This window comes from Diceros bicornis, chromosome 1 (assembly GCF_020826845.1).
Source record: "Diceros bicornis minor isolate mBicDic1 chromosome 1, mDicBic1.mat.cur, whole genome shotgun sequence".
Classification (NCBI taxonomy): domain Eukaryota; kingdom Metazoa; phylum Chordata; class Mammalia; order Perissodactyla; family Rhinocerotidae; genus Diceros; species Diceros bicornis.
This window is the reverse complement of record NC_080740.1, coordinates 90,804,752-90,829,625: the sequence shown is the minus strand read 5'-3', so window position 1 is coordinate 90,829,625 and position 24,874 is coordinate 90,804,752. Positions and strand designations below refer to the sequence as shown.

At 42.4% G+C, this 24,874-nt stretch overlaps 2 protein-coding genes across 3 annotated transcripts in view; one reads left to right on the top strand and one right to left on the bottom strand.

Annotated features, from left to right (window-relative positions):
* Window positions 1–24,874, bottom strand: part of HNRNPAB (heterogeneous nuclear ribonucleoprotein A/B) — a 314,463-nt gene that overhangs the window by 188,508 nt on the left and 101,081 nt on the right. The window lies entirely within an intron of this gene.
* LOC131409763 (transmembrane emp24 domain-containing protein 9-like) lies at window positions 15–23,601 on the top strand. 2 transcript variants are annotated; one of them, XM_058547453.1, is made up of 6 exons: window positions 15–674; window positions 16,035–16,144; window positions 20,956–21,056; window positions 21,374–21,499; window positions 22,069–22,215; window positions 22,344–23,601. In XM_058547453.1, the coding sequence occupies exons 2-6, from the start codon at window positions 16,093–16,095 to the stop codon at window positions 22,491–22,493; spliced, it is 576 nt and encodes a 191-aa protein (XP_058403436.1). In that variant the 5' UTR covers window positions 15–674; window positions 16,035–16,092; the 3' UTR covers window positions 22,494–23,601. The 2 variants fall into 2 exon arrangements, with proteins under 2 accessions (XP_058403436.1, XP_058403445.1); XM_058547462.1 differs by lacking the exon at window positions 16,035–16,144 and having other exon boundaries at window positions 22,344–23,600.

Genomic DNA, 24,874 nt, shown 5'->3' with positions numbered 1-24,874 from the left:
CGCGGCCCGGCGACTGGTGATGATTATCAGGTTTTTACAGATGACGAAACTAACGCAGTTTGAGGTCGCGGAGCAAATTATGAGCAGAACAAGATTCGAACCTAGCATCTACTACTCTGGGTTTGCTTCTATTTTAAAAAATTGAACTTTGGGGTCGGCCCAGGCCCTGTGGCATAGAGGTTAAAGTGCGAGCGCTCCACTGCTGGCGCCCAGGTTCGGATCTCAGGCGTGCACCAGTGCACTGCTTGTCAGGCCATGCTGCAGCAGCGTCCCATATAAAGTGGAGGAAGATAGGCACGGATGTTGGCCAGGGGCCAGTCTTCCTCAGCAAAGAGAGGAGGATTGGCATGGATGTTAGCTCAGGGCTGATCTTCCTCACAAGAAAAAAAAAGAAAAGAAAAATTGAACTTTGAAAAAAAATGACACAAACAATGAAGGAGTTTATCTTCCGGAAAAACAAACAAACAAAAGACATGTTCTCCCTTTACCACTGGGGCCCTCCAAGCCCCATCCACTCTTAAATCTGGTCTGTATGCTTCCACACTACTGCAAGCTCTTTAATCTGGTCTGGATGCTTCCACACCACCACACGCTCATCCACGCGGGCTTTGCTGCCGGATTCCGGCCATGATGGCTGTCTCTGGACCAGGGTTCAGTGTCCCAGTGGCCGGCAGGTAAAGGGATATTGGTGGGGGTCTCTGGGCGGAGCTGTCCGGTTTTGGAGAGCTCTGCATTCAGTGTGAGATCAGCAGAGGTCTGAGTCGTGTCATTCCTGGGTTTTATCTAAATTTCAGTGTGTTTGGCAGCTCTTCGGAGTTAGCAGTTTATGATTGTGCTACATCAAGGTTTCATAGGTTTTCTCTCTGTTTGGGGTTCTCTTTTTTGTTTCGTTTGGCCCTAGAAAGGGAGGTTTAGTGGGAGTGTGTTCACGTTTCCCCTTCAACAGAATGTCTTTACCTTATTTTTCTTAACAATAACAATATTCTGTAATATGAATGTACCTTTTTTTTTTAACCATTCCTCTGATGAAGTGGTTAAGATTTCTTTCCTCCTAATTATTTGCTCTTACAAATAACGCTGCAGTAAACATTCTTGTTAATTTTCTAAAAGGCATTACTGTAGAACAGTTTTGTTGATAGAGATCACAAAATTGTCTTCCCCAAAACATTGTACCAATTTACAGTCGCACCAGGAGTGTGTGGGAGTGCTTACTTCCCCACACCCTGGTAAATGTTCTTAACCTTTTTAATCTTTGCAAAATTAGTGGATGAAAAATTGTGTTTCACTATCCTTTTAATTTTTATTTCCTTGGATACTGACCATTTTTTATTGGTCATTTGTTTTCTTCTATGAATTGCTGCTTGTGTTTTTTTGTGTGTGTGTTTTTTTTTTTGTGAGGAGATCAGCCCTGTGCTAACATCTGCTAATCCTCCTCTTTTTTTTGCTGAGGAAGACTGACCCTGGGCTAACATCCGTGCCCGTCTTCCACCACTTTATATGGGATGCCGCCACAGCATGGCTTGCCAAGCAGTGCGTCGGTGCACGCCCGGGGTCTGAACCAGAGGACCCTGGGCTGCTGCAGCAGAGCGTGCGCACTTAACCGCTTGTGCCACCAGGCTGGCCCCCTGGTTGTGTTTTTCTTAGTGCTATTATAACTACATACTATTACTGCTGATGTAACCACCATTCAGAATTAATAAGTGATAATATTTTATAATAATAGTTTCAGGTATTTTTTAAATTAAACTTTTTAAGTGGAGATAATTATAGATTCACATGCAGTTGTAAGAAATAATGCAGAGAGATCCAGTGTTCCCATTACCTAGTTTCCCCCGATGACAACATCTTGCCCAAGTATAATACAATATCACAACCAGGATATTGACATTGATGCAGTCAAGATAGAGAACATTTCCATCACACAAGGATCCCTGATGTTGTCCTATTATAGCCACACCCACTTCCCTACCCCTTCTCCCCTCCTTAACCCCAACCACTGATCTGTATTTTCCATTTCTATAATTTTGTCATTTCAAGAATGTTATATAAATGGAATGATACAGTATGTAACCTTTAAGGTTGGCTTTTATCACTCAGCATAATTCTCTGGAGATTTATTCAGTTTATTGGATGTATCAACCGTTTCTTTTCATAGTAAGAAGTAACCATTACACACAATGTATAAAGATATAATTTTGTGCTATCAACAACTGAAAGGGGTAAGAGCAGAGCTGTTAAAGGAGCAGAGTTTTTGTATGTTATTGAAGGTAAACTGGTATAAATTCAAAGTAGAGTGTTATAACTTTAGGATGTTAAACGTAATCCCCATGGTAACAAAAAGAAAATAGCTAAAGAATATACACAAAAGGAAATGAGAAAGGAACTTAAACATTTCACTACTAAAATTAACAAAAAAGAAGACAATAAATACAGGAAATGAAAGACAAAAAAGCTATAAGGGAAATAGAAAACAAATAGCAAAATGACAGAAGTAAGTCCCTCCTTATCAGTAATTACTTTAAAATGTAAATAGATTAAAGTCTCCAATCAAAAGACAAAGATTGGCAGAATGGATTAAAAAAAAAAAACATGATCCAACTATATGCTGTCTATAAGAAACTCACTGTAGGTTCAAAGACACAAACAGGTTTGAAAGTGAAAGAATGGAAAAGGATATTCCATGCAAATAGTAACAAGAAGAGAGCAGGAGTGGCTATACTAATATCAGACAAAATAGACTTTAAATTGGAAAAAGTTACAAGAGACAAAGAACATTATATATTAATAAAAGTTCAATACAGCTAGAAGATACGATGGTTATAAACCTTTACGTATGTAATAACAGACCATCAAAATATATGAAGAAAAATAAGAATTGAAGGGAGAAATAGACGGTTCTACAATAATAGTTGGAGACTTCAATACCCCACTCTCCATAATGGATAGAACAACCAGGCAGAAGATAAGTAAGGAAATAGAGGACTTGAACAACCCAATAAATCAACTAGATCTAACAGATGTATACAAAACACTCTACCTAACAACAACAGAATACACATTCTTCTCAAATGCACGTGGGACATCTTCCAGGATAGATGAAATATTAGGCATATATTGAGACAAATTAAGTCTCAATAGATTTTTAAAAGATAGATATCATCCAAAATATCTTTTCTTTTTTTTTTCTTTTAATTTTTATTTATTTATTTTTCCCCCAAAGCCCCAGTAGATAGTTGTATGTCATAGTTGCACATCCCTCTAGTTGCTGTATGTGGGACGCGGCCTCAGCATGGCCGGAGAAGCGGTGCGTCGGTGCGAGCCCGGGATCCGAACCCGGGCTGCCAGCATCGGAGTGCATAGCACTTAACCGCTAAGCCACGGGGCCGGCCCCAAAGTATCTTTTCTGACAACAATGAGAAGAAGTTAGAAATCCATAACAGAAGGAAAACTGGAAAATTCACAAATTTGTGGAAATTAGACAACAGATTTTGTGTGTGTGTGTGATTGGAGCTATTCACTTATTTATTTAACCTCTATGGATTGAGCACATAGTTTGTGCCAAGCTTTATACTTGGTGTTAGAAATATGTTGGTGATTCAAAAACAGACACATTCTACCTAAGCAATCTATAGATTCAGTGCAATCCCAATCAGAATCTCAATGACATTCTTCACAAAAATAGAACAAAGAATCCTAAAACTTATATGGAACAACAAAAGACCCTGAATAGCAAAAATAATCCTGAGAAAAAAGAACATAGAGGTATCACACTCCCTGAATTCAAATTATACTACAAAGCTATAATAATCAAAACAGCATTGTACTGGCAGAAAAACAGACAGACAGATCAATGGAACAGATTTGACAGTCCAGAAATTAAACCACATATCTCTGGACAGCTAATCTTTGACAAAGGAGCCAAGAACATACAATGGAGAAAGGAAAGTCTCTTAAATAAATGGTGATGGGAAAACTGGACAGCCCCATGCAAAAGAATGAAAGTGGACCATTATCTTACACCACGCACAGAAATTAACTCAAAATGGATTAAAGACTTCAATGTAAGACCTGAAACCTGAAACCATAAAACACTTAGAAGAAAATATAGGCAATATATTCTTTGACATCCGTCTTAGCAGCATCTTTTTGAATACAAAGTCTACTCAGGCAAGGGAAACAAAAGAAAAAATAAACAAATGGGACTACAAAAAGCTTCTGCATGCCATAGGAAATCATCAAAAAAACAAAAAGATAACCCACCAACTGGGAGAAGATATTTGCAAATCATATATCTGACAAGGAATTAATTTCCAAAATATATAAAGAACTCATACAATTCAACAACAAAAAAATGAACAACGTGGGCAGAGGAAATGAACAGACATTTTCTCCAAAGAAGATATACAGATGGCCAGCAGGCACTTGCAAAGATGTTCAACATCACTAATCATCAGGGAAATGCAAATCAAAACTAAAATGAGATATCACCTTACACCTGTTAGAATGGCTATAATTACCAAGATGAAAAACAACAAATGTTGGAAAGGATGTGGAGAAAAGGGATCCCTCATACACTAATGGTGGGAATGCAAACTGGTGCAGCCTCTGTGGAAAACAGTATAGAGGTTTCTCAAAAAATTAAAAATAGAAATACCATACGACCCAACTATCCCACTACTGGGCATTTATCCAAGGAACTTGAAATCAACAATTCAAAGAGACTTATGCACCCCTATGTTCAGTGCAGCATTATTCACAGTAGCCAAGACGTGGAAGCCAACCAAGTGCCCGTCGACTGATAAATGGATAAAGAAGATGTGGTATATATATACACTCAGCCATACTACTCAGCCATAAAAAAGAAAAAAATCATGCCATTTGCAACAACATAGATGGACCTTGAGGGTATTAGGCTAAGCGAAATAAGTCAGAGAAAGACAAACACTGTATCATTTCACTCATATGTGGAAGATAAACAAACACGTAGATAAGAAGAACAGATTGGTGGTTACCAGAGGGGAAGGAAGGTGGGGAGTGGGCAAAGGGGGTAAAGGGGCACATATATATGGTAATGGATAAAAATTAGACTATTGGTGGTGAGCACCAGTAGTGAGATGCAGTCTATACAGACACTGAAATATAATAATGTATACCTGCAATTTACACAATGTTATAAGCCAATATGACCTCAATAAAAGAAAAAAATAATAATTTTTTTAAAAAAAGACACATTGTCTGGCCATATGGTACTTACAATCTAGCGAAGGGGACTGCATGATTGTAATTACATCATTTTTTTTCTCTTTAAACAACACACTCTTAAACAACCAATGGATCAAGAATAAATCACATCTCTAAAACACTTAGAGATGATTAACAATGAAAACAACATACCAAAGCTTGTGGGACACAGAGAAAGCAGTGCTAAAGGGGAAATTTAAAGCTCTAAATGCTTACATTAATAAACAAGAAAATACAATATGTTAAAAAGATTATACACCATGATCAAGTGGGATTTATTCCAGGTATGCAGGGATGGTTCAACATTCGCAAATCAATCAACGTAATACACCACATTAATAAAGTGAAGAATAAAAATCACATGATCATGTCAATAGATGCAGAGAAAGCATTTAACAAGATATAGCACCCATTTATGATAAAAACTCTGAATAAAATGGGTATAGAAGGAAAGTACCTCAACATAATAAAGGCTGTATATGAGAAACCCACAGCTAAAATCATCCTCAATGGTGAAAAGCTGAAACCTATCCCTCTAAGAACAGGAACCAGACAAGGATGCCCACTGTCCCCACTCCTATTTAACATAGTACTGGAAGTCCTAGCCAGAGCAATCAGGCCAGAGAAAGAAATAAAAGGGATCCAAATTGGAAAGGAAGAAGTGAAACTCTCACTATTTGCAGATGACATGATTTTATATATAGAAAACCCTAAAGAATCCACCAGAAAACTTTTAGAAGTAATAAACAAATATGGTAAAGTTGCAGGATACAAAATCAACATACAAAAATCAGTTGCATTTCTATACATTAACAACGAAGTAGCAGAAAGAGAAATTAAGAATACAATCCCATTTACAATTGCAACAAAAAGAATAAAATACCTAGGAATAAACTTAACCAAAGAGGTGAAAGATCTGTACACTGAAAACTATAAAACATTTCTGAAAGAAATCGAAGAAGACACAAAGAAATGGAAAGATATTCCGTGCTCTTGGATTGGAAGAATTAACATAGTTAAGATGTCCATACTTCCTAAAGCAATCTGTAGATTCAATGCAATCCCTATCAAAGTTCCAACAACATTTCTCACAGAAATAGAACAAAGAATCCTAAAATTTATATGGAACAACAAAAGACCCCAAATAGCTAAAGGAATCCTGAGAAAAAAGAACAAAGCTGGAGGTATCACACTCCCTGATTTCAAAATATACTGCAAAGCTATAGTAACCAAAACAGCATGGTACTGGCACAAAAACAGACACACAGATCAATGGAATAGAATCGAAAGCCCAGAAATAAACCCACACATCTATGGACAGCTAATCTTTGACAAAGGAGCCAAGAACACACAATGGAGAAAAGAAAGTCTCTTCAACAAATGGTGTTGAGAAAACTGGATAGCCACATGCAAAAAAATGAAAGTAGACCCTTACCTTACACTATACACAAAAATTAACTCAAAATGGATTAAAGACTTGAATGTAAGACCTGAAACTATGAAAATTCTAGAAGAAAACATAGGCAGTATGCTCTTCGACATCGGTCTTAGCAACATATTTTCAAGCACCGTGTCTGACCAGGCAAGGGAGACAATGGAAAGAATAAACAAATGGGACTACATCAAACTAAAAAGCTTCTGCACAGCAAAGGAAACCATCAACAAAACGAAAGGACAACCTAACAATTGGGAGAAGATATTTGCAAACCATATATCTGATAAGGGGTTAATCTCCAAAATATATAAAAAAACTCATGCATCTCAACAACAAAAAAACTACCAACCCAATTAAAAAATGGGCAAAAGACCTGAACAGACATTTCTCCAAAGCAGATATACAGATGGCCAACAGACACATGAAAAGATGTTCAAAATCATTAACTATCAGGGAAATGCAAATCAAAACTACAATGAGACATCACCTCACGCCCGTCAGAATGGCTATAATTAACAAGATAGGAAACAACAAGTGTTGGAGAGGATGTGGAGAGAAGGGAACTCTCATACACTGCTGGTGAGAGTGCAAACTGGTGCAGCCACTATGGAAAACAGTATGGAGATTCCTCAAAAAGTCAAGGATAGAACTACCATATGATCCAGCTATTCCACTGCTGGATATTTATCCAAAGAACTTGAAAACAGCAATGCATAAAGATACATGCGCCCCTGTGTTCATTGCAGCATTATTCACAATAGCCAAGACTTGGAAGCAACCTAAGTGCCCATCAAGGGACGAATGGATAAAGAAGATGTGGTATATATACACAATGGAATACTACCCAGCCATAAGAAATGATGAAATCCAGCCATTTGTGACAACATGGATGGACATTGAGGGTATTATGCAAAGTGAAATAAGTCAGAGGGAGAAGGTCAAAGACCATATGATTTCCTTCATTAAGTAGTAGATAATAACAACAATAAACAAACACATAGAGACAGAGATTAGATTGGTGGTTACCAGAGGGGAGGGGGAGCGAGGAGGGGGGAAGGGATAATTCGGCACATGTGTGTCGTGATGGGTTGTAATTAGTCTTTGGGTGGTGAACATGATGTAATCTATGCAGAAATAGAAGTATAATGATGTACAACCGAAATTTATACAATGTTATAAACCAATGTTACTGCAATAAACAAAAATTTAAAAAAAATAAACAAGAAAGATCTCAAATCAACAACCTCACTTTACAACTTAAAAAACTAGAAAAACAAGAACAAACTAAACCCAAAGCTAGCAGAAGGAAGACAATAACAAAGATTAGAGCAGAGATAAACAAAAATAGAGAATAGAAAAATAATAGAGAAAAAATCAATGAAATTGACAAACCTTTAGATAGATGGACTAAGAAAAGAAGGGAGAAGACTCAAATTAGCAAAATAAGAAATGAAAGTGAGGACATTACTACCAATTTAGAGAAACAAAAAGGATTTTAAGAGAGTATTATGAAAAATTGTATGCCAAAAAAATTGGATAACCTAGAGGAAACAGACAAATTCCTAGAAACACATAATCTACCAAGAGTAAACCACAAAGAAATAGAAAATCTGGATAGACCTATAACTAGCAAGGAGATTGAATCAGTAATAAAAAACCTCCTAACAGACAAAAGCCCTGGACCTTATGGCTTCTGGTGAATTCTACCAAACATTTAAAGAAGAATTAACACCAATTCTTCTCAAACTTTTCCAAAAAATTGAAGAAGAGGGAACATTCCCTAACTCATTTCTAATTCATTCATTCAGGATAATTTAGCACTACCATAATACCAAATCCAGACAAAAACACTGCAAGAAAAGAAACTACAGAGCAATATCCCTTATGAAAATTGATGCAGAAGTCCACCACAAAATGCCAGCAAACCACATTAGGCAGCATATTAAAAAGATTTTACACCATGACCAAGTGGGATTTATTCCTGGAATGAAAGGATGGTTCAACATACAAAAGTTCATCAAAGTAATACACCACATTAAGAGAATAAAGGGAAAAATCACACATGATCATCCCAATTGATGCAGAAAAAGCATTTGACAAAATTCAACACCCTTTCATGATAAAAACACTCAAACTAGGAATAGAAGGAAACTACCTCAACATAATAAAAGCCACATATGAAAAGTCCACAGTGAACATCATACTCACTGGTGACAGACTGAATGCTTTTTCTCTAAGATTAGGAAAAAGACAAGGATGCCCACTTTTGCTACTTCTATTTAACATAGTACTGGAAGTCTTAGCCAAAACAATTAGGCATGAAAAAGAAATAAAAGGCACCCAAATTGGAAAGGAAGAAGTAAAATTATCTCTCTTCACAGATGATATGATCTTCTATATAGAAAACCCTAAAGATTCCCCACAAAAAAACTGTTAGAACTAATAAACAAATTCAGCCAAGTAGCAAGATAGAAAGACAAAAATCAGTTGCATTTCTATACTCTAACATGAACAAACTGAAAAGGAAATTAATTTTTAAATTCCATTTACAATAGCATCAAAAAAAATAAAATACTTAGGAATTAACCAAGGAGGTGAAAGACTTGTACAATGAAAACTACAAAACATTTTTGAAAGAAATTATAGAAGACATAAATAAATGGAAAGACATCCCATGTTCATGGATTGGTAGACTTAATATTGTTAAGATGTCAATACTACCCAAAGCACACTACAGATTTAATGCATTCCCAATGATGTTTTTTACACAAATAGAAAAAGCCATCCTAAAATTCATAGGGAATCTCAAGGGACCCCAAATAGGCAAAACTATCTTGAAAAAGAAGAACAAGTTGGAGGACTCACACTTGTTGATTTCAAAACTTACTACGAAGCTACAGTAATCAAAACAGTGTGGTACTGGCATAAAGACAGACAGATAGACCAATGCAACAGAATAAAGAGTCCACAAATAAAACCTCACATATATGGTCAAATGATTTTCAACAAGGGTGCCAAGACCATTCAGTGGGGGAAAAGACAGTCTTTTCAACAAATGGTGCTGGGAAAACTGGATATCCACATGCAAGAGAATAAAGTCGAACCCTTATTGCCATATACAAAAATTAACTCAAAATGGAATCTTGACCTAAATATAAGACACAAAACTATAAAACTCTTAGAAGAACACATAGCGCAAAAGCTTCACCACACTGGATTTGCCAATGATTTCTTGGATATAACACCAAAGGCACAGGAAACAAAAGAAAAAATAGACAAATTGGACTTTATGAAAATTTAAAATTTTTGTGCATTAAAAGACACTATCAACAGAGTAAAAAGGCAACCTGCTGAATGGGAGAAAATATTTGCAAATCATATATCTCATAAGGGATTAATATCTAGAATATATAGAGAACTCCTAAAACTCAACAACAAAAAAACTCCAAACAACCCAATTCAAAAATCATTAAAGGACTTGAATAGATATTTCTCTAAGAAGACATACAAGTAGCCAATAATCATATGAAAAGATTCTCAACATAACTAATTATTAGGGAAATACAAATCAAAACTACAATGAGATAGTACCTCATATCCATTAGAATGGCTAGTATTAAAAAAAAACAAGTGTTGGCAAAGATGTAGTGAAATAGGAACACTTGTACACTGTTGATGGGAATGTAAAATGGTACAGCTGCTGTGGAGAACAGTGTCGTGGTTACTCAAAAAATTGAAAATCGAATTACCATATGATCCAGCAATGCCACTTCTGGGTATATACTCAAAAGAACTGAAAGCAGAGTCTTGAAGAGAGATTTATATACTCATATTCATAGCAGCATTATTCACAATAGCTAAAACGTGGAAATCCAAGTGTCCATTGATGGATGAATGGATAGGCAAAATGTGGTATATACACACAATGGAATATTATTCAGCCTTAAAAAGGAAGAAAATTCTGACATATGCTACAACATGGATGAACCTTGAGGACATACTAAGTGAAATAAGCCAGTCACAAAAAGACAAATACTGTATGATTTCACATATATGAGGAATTAGAATTGTCAGATTCATAAAGAAAGTAGAATGGAAACCTCCAAGGGCTGAGGGGAAGGGAGAATGGAGAGTTATTACTTAATGGGTATAGAGTTTCAGTTTTGCAAGATGAAAAGAGTTCTGGAGATAGATAGTAGTGATGGTTTCACAACAATATGAATGTACTTAATACCACTGAACTGTACACTTTAAAATGGTTGATAGTAAATTTTATGTTATGTGTATTTTACCACAATAAAAAAAATTGGATAAAGAAAATAACCATTAAGTAGTAACCACTTTATGATGTTTCACAGTTTAGCCATTGAAGGACATCTGGGTTGTTTCCAGTTTTTGATGATTACAAATAAAGATGCAACAAACATTAGTGTACAGGTCTATGTGTGAATGTAAGTCTTCATTTCTCTGGGATAAATGCCTAGGAGGGCAATTTCTGGGTCATGTGGTAGCTGAATGCTAAGTTTTTAAAGAAACTGATAAACTCTTTTCAAGAGTGGCTGTACCATTTTACATTCCCACCAGCAATGTATAAGTGATCCAGTTTCTCCACATCATCACCAGCATTTGTTGTTGTCACTATTTTTTACTTTAACCATTCTGACGTGTGTAATGATACTTCATTGTGGTTTTAATTTACATTTCACTAATGGCTGATATTGAACATCTTTCCATGCAATTATATGCATCTTTGTATCCTCTTTAATTAGATATCTCTTTATGTCTTTTGCCCATTTTCTATTTGATTTTTTTTTTTTTTACTTTTGAGTGTTGGAAGATCTTTATATATTCTATATAGTAGTCCTTTGTCAGATATGTGGTTTACAAATATTTTCCGCCAGTCTGTAGCTTGTCTTTTCATTCTTTTAACAGAGTCTTTTATAGAGCAAAATTTTAAAATTTTGATGAAGTCCAAGTTATCAATTTTTCCTTTTATGGGTTGTGCTTTTGGTGTCAAGTCTAAGAACTCTTTACCTAGCTCTATCACAAAGACTTTCTCCTACATTTTCGTCTCAAAGTTTTATGATTTTACATTTTACATTTAAATCTGTGGTCTATTTTGAATTAATTTTTGTATAAGGTATGAGACTTAGGTCAAGGCTTTTTTTTTTTTTTTTTTTTTTGGTCTAAGGATGCCAAATTGCTCTAGCATCACTTGTTGAAAAGGCTATCTTCAAGAGAATGAGAAGTCAAGCCACAAATTGGGAGAAAATCTTTGCAAAAGACATATCTGAGAAAGGACTGTTATCCAAAATATACATAGAACTCTTGAAAATCAGCAATAAGAAAATAAACCACCAATTAAAAAATGGGCTAAAAGACCTGAACAGACACTTCACTGAAGATATACAGATGGCAAATAAACATATGAAAACATACTCATTGTCATAAGTCATTAGGGAATATCAAATTAAAACAGCAATGAAATACCTCCGCACACCTGTTAGAATGGCCAAAATTCAGAACACTGACAACACCAAATACGGCAAGGATGTGGAGCAACAGGAACTCTCATTCATTGCTAGTGGAAATGCAAAATGGCACAGCCACTTGGAATACAGTTTGGCAGTTTCTTACAAAACTAAACATACCCTTACTATACAATCCAGCAATCATGCTTCTTCGTATTTACCCAAAGGAGTTGAAAACTTATGTCCACACAAAACATGCACACAGATGTTTATAGTGGCTTTATTCAAAATTACCCAAAGTTGGAAGCAACCAAGATGTCCTTCAATAGGTAAATGGGTAAATAAACTGTGTCACATCCAGACAATAGAATATTCTTCAGCACTAAAAAGAAATGAGCTATCAAGCCAGGAAAGGACACGGAGGGCCTTAAATGCATTACTAAGTGAAAGAAGCCATTCTGAAAAGGCCACATACCGTATGACTCCAACTATCTGACATTCTGGAAAAGGCAAAACTATGGAGACGGAAAAAAGATCAGTGGTTGCCAGGAGTGAGGGAAGAGGGAAGGGTGAATACGCAGAGCACAAAGGATTCTTAGGGCAGTGAAACTATTCTGTATGGTACGATAATGGTGGATACATGTCATACATTGGCCCAAATCCATATAATATACAACACCAAGAGTGACCCCTAATGTAAACTATGGACTGTGGGTGATAATGATGTGTCAATGTAGGTTCATTGATTGTAACAAATATACCACTTTTATGTGGGATGTTGATAGTAGGGAGATTGTGCATGTGTGGAGGCAAAGGGTATATGGGAACTCTCTGCACTTTCCATTCAATTTTGCTGTGAACCTAAAACTGCTGTAAAAAATAAGTCCATTTTTTTAAAAAAGATATTTTTCCTCCATTGAATAGCTTTTGCACCTCTGCCGAAATCAGATGGGTTTATTTGTGTGGGTCTACATCTGGGTTCTCTATTCTGTCCCATTGATCTATATGTCTATCCTTCTACCAATACCACACAGTCTTGATTACTATAGTCTTGTTTACTTGAATACTATATATAATGTCTTGAATGGGTAGACTCATTTCTGGCACTTTCTTCTCCTTCAAAAATGTTTTAGTTATGCTAGTTCCTTTGCCTCTCCATATAAATTTTAGAGTAATCTTGTCTCTATCTATACAAACTCTTGCTGGGATATTGATAGGAATTCAGTTAAACCTAATTTGGAAGGAATTGCCATCTTTACTATGTTGAGTGTTCCAATTATAAATACAGTAGGCCTCTGCATTTATTTGGGTCTTCTTTGATTCCTTTCCTCAGAATTTTGTAATTTTTGGCACACAGATCCTGTACATATTTTGCTTAGATTTTACCTGAGTAATTCATTTTCTCTGGAGTGATTGTAAATGGTATCATGTTTTTAATTTTGGTTTCCTTTTGTTTATTGTTAGTATATAGAAATGTGATTGATTTGTATGTGTTGCTCTTATATCCTGCGAACTTGCTAAACTCATTTATTAGTTCAGAGGTTCTTGTATATTCCTCGAGAGTTTGTATATAGACAATCATGTCATATACAAATGGGGACAGTTTTATTTCTTCCTTTCCAATCTGCATGCCTTTTATTTCTTTTTCTAGGTTTATTATAGTTGCTAGATCTTCTGATATTATGTTGAATAAGAATAGTGAGTAGACATCTTGCCGCATTCCTGATCTTAGAGAGAAAGCATTCAATCTTTTACCATGTTTAGACTTTTTAAAATGGTCATTGTCTTAAAATTTGGGTTTTACTAAAGCACTTTACAGGAAGTTCCTTGATCTGCTATATCTTGTGAGATGAGGAAAGGGACATATCTTCATCTCACACATGTCATACTTCCCAAGCTATGGTGACACCAGCCTCTCTGTGCTCTTCGTCTGATATACTCTCTGGTCTGTTCCATCGGTTTCCCCCGAGTTCTTTAAGTCAGGTCTCCAGATTGAAAGCTGGACCAGCAAGATGTAGACAACTGTTGGCTCATTCTATTTCTGTGGCAGTGGAGACAAAGAGAAAGTTTCTTTCCAGACCCTTACCAATCCTGTTGGAAATCTCCTCCACTGGGCATTGGACATAGTCAAAGCAGCAGATGGGTTCCATGTCCCAAACAGTTTTCCTAAATCCAGGGCCACAGCTTAGAGAACACTCAGAGATGGGAGTCTGAGTAGTAACAGGAAAAGAAACTTCATGAGGGATTAAATAACAAGGAAAGTAGAGAAGGCAGCACTAGGAGAATATGAATGTGCAAGTATATAATAATGATATGATATGATATGTGTATATGTGGGTATAATTTGGTATGTAATTTATTCCTGATATATGTTCAGGGGAACAGGGAAACTGGAAATCAAATAATGTCAGTCACTGTTGATGGTGATTAGAGAACTTACTTGACTTTGATTCTATCCCTTGTCCTTGAGGCAGAAGCTCCCCCAGGAGGAGACCCCAACCTCAGGAAGCAAACACCAGCATTGCCTCTCCCCACATCCAGGGAGCAGTCCCAGGGTTCCCTTCCTCCTCTCCAGTGGTAGCAGGGCCCATTCAACTGACAAGCATTCACATAGTTGAGACCTGTAGGCTGGGGTGATTGACACAGCAGAGAGCTCTGCAATGTGGACAAGCAACAAGGAAGCTGAGCCCTCACCTGGAGCAGAGGGCACAAGAAAACCTGAGGACCAGAGAAGGGAAGTGAAATGTCCAAGGTCACTCAATCAGCTAATGACAGAGCCAGTACAGAATCCTGAATCCTGGTTTTGGGGATGGGGATGAGGAGGGATGCCTGCCTTGAGTCATTTGAATCTATTCTTCAAAGCCTGAAATAGCTAGGGCCTTGCCAGACTGGGTGCAGCAGTATCTTGCCAGCAGCAGCAGAAGCCCAATTATCTTACTTTCCTCTTAACCTAGGCTACCCCACCTGGGCCCCAACCTGCTCCACCCCGGTCCAAGAGAAGGCAGGGCTGTGAATCACCTTGCTCTTCCCCCTCCTCCCTCACCCCTTGTTCTGTCCCCCTCGCCTGGCTTGTAAAGCCCTCAGTGTAGGTGGGAAGAGAATGCTGCCATGGTCCTTTAGAAACCCAGTGGTATGGACTCCAGTTGGGGGTGTATTAAGTATATTTTATTTTCTGTATTCTTGATGCTCTGGCATTTTGTGGCCTTGCTAACCCAGAGGGACTGCCCCTCCCAGGGTTAGCCAATTCCTAGAGATAGCAAAGGACTCCCCTGAGATTGCAACTTTCATATGCAAACCAACTATTCCAAAGCCCATACCCCCCAACCACCATCTTTATTGAACTCTCACACACCAAACCAATATCCCCCTGTCCTAATCAACTCAGGGCTAGGGACCAGACAACTTGGAATAGTCACTACACTTCAGAGCCTGCAGAAATTATTCAAACTAGCCAACCCTAAGCCTGCTTACCTTGCCTCACCCATCCCTTCCCATGAAAACCACAATAAAGATTTTTGCTCATACTTTCCCCTCACTCCTTTTGCCTCATGACCAACCCTGTGCTTCCCCATGTGGCCCTGCTTGGCGTGGTGTACCCACTCCTGTTGGGAACTGTAACAAACTATCTTTTCAATAGCAATCATCTCCTGATGTGTTGGCCTCACCATACTTGAATAATAACAAAACCTACATTTCAAAACAGAGGGATTAAGGGAGATGGGAAGTGGTACAGGGAGATGAGGGGAGGAAAAGAGTGGAGAGAGAGGAAGAGAAAGGGGAAGTAAGTAGAGGGTATCTGTGTTACTCTCTGTATTTATCATCTTCCTCCTCTCTCCTCCATCAACCTTGGTCTCCCCATCATGTCTCCCTTCTCCCTTTCCCCCCAGGTTTTATCTCATCATAGACAATGAGTGATCTTTGAACCTGAAGAGTGAGGCCTCCCACATGCATGAAAGTTGGAGAGAAAGTCTTCCTTCAAGGGCAGGAGCAGTTACAGGTTAGGGAACTTGATGGACAGGATGGTGACTAACAGATGGTCTGAGAAATCTGCATCCAATGTCCAGGTTCATCTATACAACCTCAGGAGTGAGGGGAGTTTGCCGTTGGGGGAGCTGAGCCCAGAGAGGTGTACTGGTGCCTTGGCCAAGTCTGTGCATTTCTTTACCCTTCCAGAAGGGATGTTTGGAAGACAGTGGAGACTTCTGAGGACACTACAAACATTTTACTGTGAGAAAGTGAAATGGCATCTTGGCTGGAGTAGAGCTGGTATGTGGCATTTGGCCACACTACCCCTAGAAGTCCTTTTAGTCCTGGGGTCCATGGCTTCCTGACTCTCAGGGACTGAGGCAGCCCTTCCTTTGATTTGCTCAGCCACTTCCTTTGATTTGCCCTACCTATGGGAACACCCACAGTGCGGGAGGGAGGGAGGACCAAGCCTTCAATTAGGGTTCACAGACCTGTGGGATGGACTGCCTAAAGCCCTGAGGAGGGATGGATTGGAAAGAGAGACAGTGGGACCTCAAAGAAAATTCACCAGGAGTGGAAGGACTCGGTCAGAGGGACCAGTGTGAGCCTAGGGGGGTGGGTGAACCAACAGTGGTTGGTTCCAGGTTCAGCGTGACACTATTCTTTTTTTGTGTGTGCGTGTGTGAGGAAGATCAGCCCTAGCTAACATCCATGTCAATCCTCCTCTTTTTTTGCTGAGGAAGACTGGCCCCGGGCTAACATCTGTGCCCATCTTCGTCCACTTTATATGGGACGCCGCCACAGCATGGCCTGACAAGGGGTGCATCGGTGCACGCCCGGGATCCGAACCCAGGCCGCCAGCAGTGGAGCGCGTGCACTTAATCGCTACACCATGGGGCCAGCCCCAGCATGACACTATTTTTGATGTTCCTGGGTTTGGCACACATGCCCCCTCTAGTGCCTAAGTGTTCTAGGACAGAGAGCACAGGAAAAAGAACTCTCATAGGCACTTCCTTTGCAGAGACGGTCACAAGGAGTAGAAGGTGTTTTTCTACATGCCAAGGAGGAAGAATAGTGTAGGGGCCAGTGGTCCAGAGGAAGAGACAATGGTGTGGTGGTGTCCTGGAGATAGTGTGGAGGTCACCAACAAGCCAGCAGGATCCACCTAACACCAAAGCAGAAGAATTGTATATGGCAGCTCTAATTTTATGTGAATAACATTCTATCCCTGATGCATCCCCACTCCCACCATCCCCAGTTCGAGATGCCTAATGGGAAAAATGAGGCAGGGCACCATCACACGAAAAGCCAGGCATAGGGTATAGAGATTTTGGCTTTTCCTGTAATTATGACTCTCTCCCTTCTTTCTCTCCTCCTTCTTTTATCCTTGCTTTCTTCCTTCCTCCTTCCTCCCTTCCCTCTTCTGTTTCTCTCTCTTTCTTCCTCCAACTTCTCTTTCTTCTTCTTCCCTCTATCCCCCCCTTTACTCTCCGTAGTCTCTTTCTCCTTTCTCTCTTTCCTTCCTCTAACCAAACATCCACTGCACACTCATGCAGTGCGTCGGTGTGCGCCCAGGGTTCTGAACCCGCGAACCCCGGGCCGCCGCAGCGGAGCACATGCACTTAACCGCTTGCACCACCAGACCGGCCCCTAAAGCCTGTGTCTTTATCTCTTGCAGCTATCAGCTCCCAAGGGACTTGCTTGTGAATGGGCAGTTACAATTCAATATGGTTAACACTGCAATAGAGGGATTTACAAGGCCCCAAAGAGCCCAGGGGCGGAAATACCTAAGAAAGTGCTGCTTCACTTGAGTCTTGAAAGGATGAATAGGAATTAGGCAGGTAGAGAAGAGGGTAGGGATGTGGGCTGAGGGCATCCCCTAGAAAGGGCACAGCATGTAGTAGAGGCCTGCCAGAGTCTGAGGTCTTGGGGGAACCACAGATGGAGCAACTAGATGTAGCTCCCCAATGTCTCATTTGAGTCTCACAAATGGAACCCAGGTTCAATGGTCTTGGCAGCCACTGTGAAATGAGACTACTGCCAAGTGAGAGGTTCCCAGAATGATGGGCTCACTGCTCTTGTATTCCCAGCCCTATCATCTCTCAGAAACAGGTTTTTTAAATCATCAACACAATACTTTTGCTACTTGGGAAGCCACATCACCCTTCCTAACGTCTGGGTTCTGGGCCTTGAAATCTTGCTGTGAAGTCACTGGCGCACTATCTCCTTACATGCGTGTCACTGTAGGCCCTGAGAATTTTCCACTTTTGTCCTTTCAGGGGATTTCTGTGGGCAGTCTGACCGCTGGACCACTGCCATAGAACAGTGCTATTCACAGTGTGGTCTGCAGGCCGGTGCTGGTCCGTGAGTGTTTGTTATAGGCCTGCAATGAGATAAGTACAGAAATTGAGAGTACATGTTTAGGAATTTTATAGAATTTTAACATGGATGTTACATCCAAGAACATGATCAGTTTCATTTTTTATTGTATTTTACAAAAGTATTGGTTCGTGAGGGATTGGAAATTTTATAAAAACAACAGCAAAAAACAGTTCTTTACTACAAGTGGTGGTACTGGTCTAGTAGCAATCACCATTCAGGACCACGGACAGCACCTCACCCGGCCTCTCAAACACTGCGTCATCACCTCTGCCTCTGCTCCCAGCTCCTGCAAAGGCCTCCGGTGAACTAGCTTCCCAAATCCAAAAGATGCTTTTCAGCCTCTGTCTCAACTGACCTTTCTAAAGCATTTGACTTTTGTTAACACCTGCACCTGTCATTTTTGTTTAAAGATCATTCCCAATGAAGGAATAAAAAACATTCCCCTAGGATTATCATACTGCTAAAATGAGGGGACAACTCCTGATAGCTAAAACATATTATTAATCTTAATAAACACTGTATTGACTTTGCTCTTCAGTGGGGTCTTAGAGGACGGGATATAGGTCATATTCATTTTTGTTTCCAACATGTATCATAAGACCTGGCCTAGAGTTTGCGTAAGCAAACGCCTGCCACTTATCAGCTGGATGACCTTGGGCAAGTTATTACTCAACTTCTCTTTGCCACTGTTTCCCCAGTTGTTAAATTAGAATAACATTAGAGTCTACCTTATAGAGTTTTTAAAAGATTAATTCAGTTAATACACTTAAAAGTGCTTAGAACAGTGCCTGGCACAGAAGAATAAAGTATTATTATTTTCATCATCATTATTAAATGTTGCTGAATAAACCAATGAAACTCTATTATCACCAGGCACTAGACGGTGGAGAACTTCATCCCCCACCTGGGTAGGGCTTCAGCTTTATACTGACAAGTTTGAGTATACACTGCTCTACCCAGGGCACTGTGAGCTTTGGAATTCTTGAGATTTGCTTTTCCTGGGTCCCCATCCTGTCACGTTGGCCCCACGCTCCCAGCCCTTTCAGTTGTGTACCCCTCTTCCTTTTCCAGTTGCAATCCTGCCACCTTCTTGCACCCTCCAGGCTCACCCACAACCTCTTCTTTTTGGTCCCTAGTGCAGAGGAAAGGACTCTGCAGGAAGGGTCCCCCGTGCAAGCGGGCCTGGCACTTCCTGCCCCCTCAGTGACTCTGCCCAACTTACCTACTCCCTCCATGTTCTTTCTTCCTCTGATCCCTTAAGTGGCCTGCTGGCTGCTAGGCAATCCTAGGTCCCTCCGCCTAAATTGTTCCTGCCTCTTGCTGCTCAGGGAGATTTGAACCATCCTTCAGGGTTTGGGTCAAATCTACCCCTTCTATTTCTTCTTTCTCTTCCTGAATTACTACTTCAACCTCTAAATCCCACAGGGCTTCTCTGCAGTTCTCATTCCGTCTCACCATGCCACCCACCATCAATTCTAAGCTGTTCAAAGTTCAGGTCAAGGTCATAAACTTTCCCCATCCCCACGCTCTCAGCACCCATCTCCGGCCGCTGCTCTACAAGCTGCAGAGGGCAAATCCCTTCCCCTCTCTGAGGCTCAGTTACCCCATCAGCAAGATGGGGTAACAGCACCCACGCCTCCGTGGTTTCTGCGCGATTAAGCGAGACCGGGCGGGGGAAGCCTTCTGGAGCGCCGCACCGGTGAGGCGGGGTCTCGCGTGGCCCCGGCGTAGCGTGTGTCTGCGGAACGCGCGGGGGCGGGGCCGCGCGGGGCCTCCAGGGAGTCGTAGTCCAGCGAGTTCGCAGTCTCCGAAGGCTCCGCGCGGAGGCCGGCAGACTCTCCTGGGAAGGTGGCGGGGGCATGCGGGGCGCGAAGCGCTGGGCCTCTGGCCAGCCCCGGGCGGGCATGGGGCTGTGGGCGGGCGCCCGGACTGGCCCTGCCGCTGTTGCTGGGGCAGCTGCTGGGGCTGCTGGGCCGCGGGGGCGCGTTCTACCTTGAGGTCCGCGAGCTGGAGGAGAAGTGCTTCATCCAGGAGATCCCCGATGGCACCGTGGTCATAGGTGCGCGCGCGGCCAGGCCCGGCCTTGCCCTCCTTGCTCCCAGAGTCTTGAGAAGGGATGGGGAATGGGCGCCACGGCATCAGCTCAGGCCTGCACCTCTCCTCACCTGCCTGGGGTGGGCACGGGTGGTAAATGGGTAGACAGCAGTCTGGCCAAAAGATCCCCTCCCCTGCCCGAGCCGGGATTGGGGACGCCGAGAAGGCAAGTCTGATCCAGACAGGGATGAAGGGAAAAAGGGGAGCTGGAGAGGGGAGGTGAGACGCGGAGAGCTGTGGTCAGGCCCCGCACTCAGACGCCCGGATCTTCCTTTCCTCGCTCGACCCCAGTGGCCCCGGGAGGTACTGAGTGGGCCCTTGGTTGTGTGTGTGGATGGGGATGTGTCCCGGCTGCCTCTCCACTAGGTAACTACAAGACCGAGCTGTATGACCCTGCTATGGAAAAGTACCAGCCGTCTCCGCAGTGGATCAACTTATTCGTGTTTGTGAAGGACCCCGAGAATAAGGTGAGGCATGCTTTGACTCGCTGCAGCCCCCTACGCCTCCAGCGTCAATGCTTAGTCCTCCATTTCTCAGAGCAGGGCCCGTCTCTTTACAGGCAGGAAAGCTCAAGGAAGGCCATGCTCTTTGCAAACTGTAGAGTACTGTATTTTGTCAATGCTGGGAACTGAGACTTGCCAGCCCAAACTGATGCCATTTCCCTCATACCCTCCCCTCTCACGTGGCCTGTGGGGGACTGGACCTGGGATATCCCCAGAGTTCCTCTTCTGCAAGCAAGTTCCTGGCCAGATGCTCTGTGCTCACTGGAGGCTGCTTCTTCTAGAACCTTCTGGCCCGTCAGTATGGCCCTCAGGGCAGCTTCACCTTCACCTCCCAGTCTCCCGGAGAGCATCAGATCTGTCTTCACCTGGAGTCCATCCGGTTCGCTCTCTTCTATGATGGCAAACTGGTGAGTGTGGCAGGTGGAAGGTCCATTGTCCCTGGGGGCTCAAGGTCTCAGTCCCTGGGGTGAGAAGGACAGTGGGTGGTGCCTATTGAGAGGGCTGAGGCTCTACATAAAGTAAGCATACAGAGAACAGCTCCTGAAGAATGAGAGGGGCCCTGGGAGGGAGTCACTGACTTAAAATCCTCCCTTGGCTCCCTGCCATCCCTAGGATAAAGACCAAGCTTCATGATGTGAAATTGACAGCTGTTGAGCATCTGACTGCTCCTCAGCTCTCTATCGCCACCTCCCACCAACATGGAACTTCTAGTAGCTGCCTGTCTCAAACACTGAGTCATACCTGTTTCTTTGCACATGTTGTCCCATCCCTTCTGTCTTTTGAACATCGAACTCCATGCAGGCAGGGTCCTGATCTGGTGTTTTGGCACCCGGAGCAGGGCTAGTCCCCGAGTCAGTGAGTGTGAGGAACTGAACTGCCAGTGTCAGGCCCAGACTGGGGTGTGGAAGCTGGGTTTCCTGCAGGTGCATAAAGCTGAGCTCCTTGACCCTCGACCCTTGGCTCCCCCGTTCCCCAGGCCATTCACTTGGACATGCAGTTGGGTGAACACACCAATGATTATGCAGAGTTTGCAGCCAACGACAAGCTGACCCTGCTGCATCTGCGTGTGCAGCAGCTGGTGGAGCAGGTGGAGCAGATCCAGAAGGAGCAGGAGTACCAGAGGGTGAGGGGCTGGGCTGGCCCAGTTGGGACAGAAGATGTGTAACCTCCCAGGGAGTGGCTCTTCCAGCTCCTCCCCCAGGGGGCGATTCAGTTCTAGCCAGGCATGTTCTCCATTGTCCTCTCCCACAGTGGCGAGAGGAGCGCTTCCGGCAAACCAGTGAGAGCACCAACCAGCAAGTGCTATGGTGGTCCATTCTGCAGACCCTCATCCTTGTGGCCATCGGCGTCTGGCAGATGCAGCACCTCAAGAGCTTCTTTAAAGCCAAGAAGCTGGTGTAGGTGGGCCCCAGAGACCAGAGATCCTGCCCTCACTCACTCTCCTTCTGCTGACTGATGGAAAATGGACTGGCCTGGTCTATCTCTTGGCTTCCCCCACCCCTCCCAACCCCACAGGGCTTCCTTGCTACTGGCAGGGGGACAAAGGACCTCTTTGAACTGGTTTCTCAGCCAGCACTGGGGAGAAGATGGGTTTCCAGCTGGAGACACTTGGGTGGGGGGAGCTGTAGGCTCCTTTGTGGCTCTGTGATGCTGAGCAGGAGGAGTATGAGGGTGCCCCCAACCCCCATGTTAAAGAGGATGGATGGACTATCCCAAAATGGAGAAATAAGAGTGAACGTCAATTATAACTGACCAGCTTTATGACCTAAACGTTTATTGCCTCCTACTCTGCACTTCATTCTGGCATTACATGTGTCCAATCAAATGTGAACATTTGAGGCCCTGCGTGCACTGGTGGGGGACCAATCCCCAATGGATGGGGTGAAGGAAACTTGTACCCTAGAAGCCTTGGCAACATGTGGAGGCCTTTCCAGAAAAGTCCAACTTGGGCCCATCTTTTGGGTAACCTGAGTGCTATTGGTGATCCTGTGCCTCTCTCTCTGGGCTCTGGTCAGGTTTGTGTGCTATCCCATTCCAGTCATCTGGGTTGCTGGGTACTTCCAGGAGTCAGATGGGTACCTCTCTCTTCCTGCTATTTTTCAGTTGACCTGTGTCTCCCTTTATGATGTCCTTGGCTCATTTTTTCAGGAGATGCTCATTATTGCAGGATTCCAAGTCACTGTTTCCGTTATATTCAACAGCTCCCTAACTCAGCCTTCGCATGTGCACACAGGTGTAGATGACCAGGCATCCATGTCCCCATTGCTCTGCCTGATCTAGCCCACATTTTACCAAGCCCTGTGCTGGTTGACCTGTTGGAATATTCATCATCTCATGTGAATTTGACATTTTCTGTTACAAGGAAATTCACTGGTTGGCACCCTCAACAAAATCAAGTCCAAATTGTCAAAGCCAAAGATACCAATAAAGGGAGACTCCCCATGAGGAGGGGCAGCTGTAACAGCCCCAGCTCTTGGCGCCTGAGATAGACTCACCCTCCCCTGGGATACTCATCAGGGATGACTGCAAGCCTCGAGTGCTGCTCATTTGTGGGTCTGGCCACGATTGGCCTCTGGAAGTATGAATGAGACTTAACTGAAGGCTGGTCGAGAGGCCACTAGAGAGTAACCTTTGTCCAGAGAATGTGACCTTAGGGTCCACTTCCCTCACCAGAAGCGGGTGGGGGGGTGGGGGGATGCTCTGCTCCGTGCCGCAGGGGAAGCAGAGTGACCCAGACGGGCACTTTCTTGCCCACAGAACCTGTGGTCTGACACCAAATGAGGCAGGACATTGAATAAGGATGATGCATGCGTCTAAGAATAAGGACATGGGCTAAGAGCAACATGACAGGAGCCCTGGCAGGGTCTAGGTGGTCAGAGAAGGCTGCTTTTTAGATCTGAGACTCATGATAGGAGTTAGATGGGGGAAGAGCGTTCTGGCCAGAGGGAATAGCACATACAGAAGCCCTAAAGCAAGAAAGAATATGGCAATTTGGGGAAACCTAAAGAAGGCCACTACATCAAAATCCCAACTCCAGAGAAACTGTTTGCAGCCTCCCTTCCAAATTATGACTTCGTGTGTAGGACTTGCCTCTTCCCAATGATTAGCCCCAGAATGACCACCCTTTACAGGGGGCCTCCAGCCTCTACCCATGGGGTTGAGACCTTATGCTGATGATTCAGTAGGGAAACAAGTCACAAAGGAGTAACAGTGAGGCCAGGGGAGAGCAGCACACACAGGAAGAGGGAGTTCCTTTGTGTTGACGCCCCATCCATGGGACCTCCACAGTCACTGTGGAGGTGATGGCACATATCCTTGTTTTAGAGAAGAGGGCCAGCTAGTAAGGGATGGGCTATTCCAAAACCTGGCCGATTCAACTCAATTCTTGGTGTTCTTTTCTCTGTCTCAGCTACTTTTCTACAGATAGAGGAAAATCCCAGACAAAGAGGTAAGATTTCCTGCCTCTTTTTACAGAGATGCCAGTGTGGATGAGAAGTATATAAGTTCACTGTGGCTCCTATAACAGATTACCACAAACTTGGTAAATTCAAATGACAGAAGTTTATTCTCTCATAGTTCTGGAGGCCAGAAGTATAAAAATCAAAGTCTCAGCAGGACTACACTCCTTCCAAAGGCTCTAAGAGAGAATCTTCCCTTTCTCTTCCAGCTTCTGGTGACTCCAAGCATTCCTTGGCTTGTGTCTACATCACTCCAATCTCTGCCTCCATTTTTTCCTCTTGTGTCTCTGTCTTCTCTTCTGTGTCTTATAAGGACACTTGTCA

What these genes read in the sequence shown, in the direction of transcription:
- LOC131409763 (XM_058547453.1), top strand. Translation starts at nt 16,093, where the DNA reads ATGCATGAAAGTTGGAGAGAAAGTCTTCCTTCAAGGGCAGGAGCAGTT. An exon ending in TCTTCTATGATGGCAAACTG is followed by an intron (nt 21,500 to 22,068) that starts GTGAGTGTGGCA and finishes CCCGTTCCCCAG; the next exon opens with GCCATTCACTTGGACATGCA. An exon ending in AGGAGCAGGAGTACCAGAGG is followed by an intron (nt 22,216 to 22,343) that starts GTGAGGGGCTGG and finishes CCTCTCCCACAG; the next exon opens with TGGCGAGAGGAGCGCTTCCG.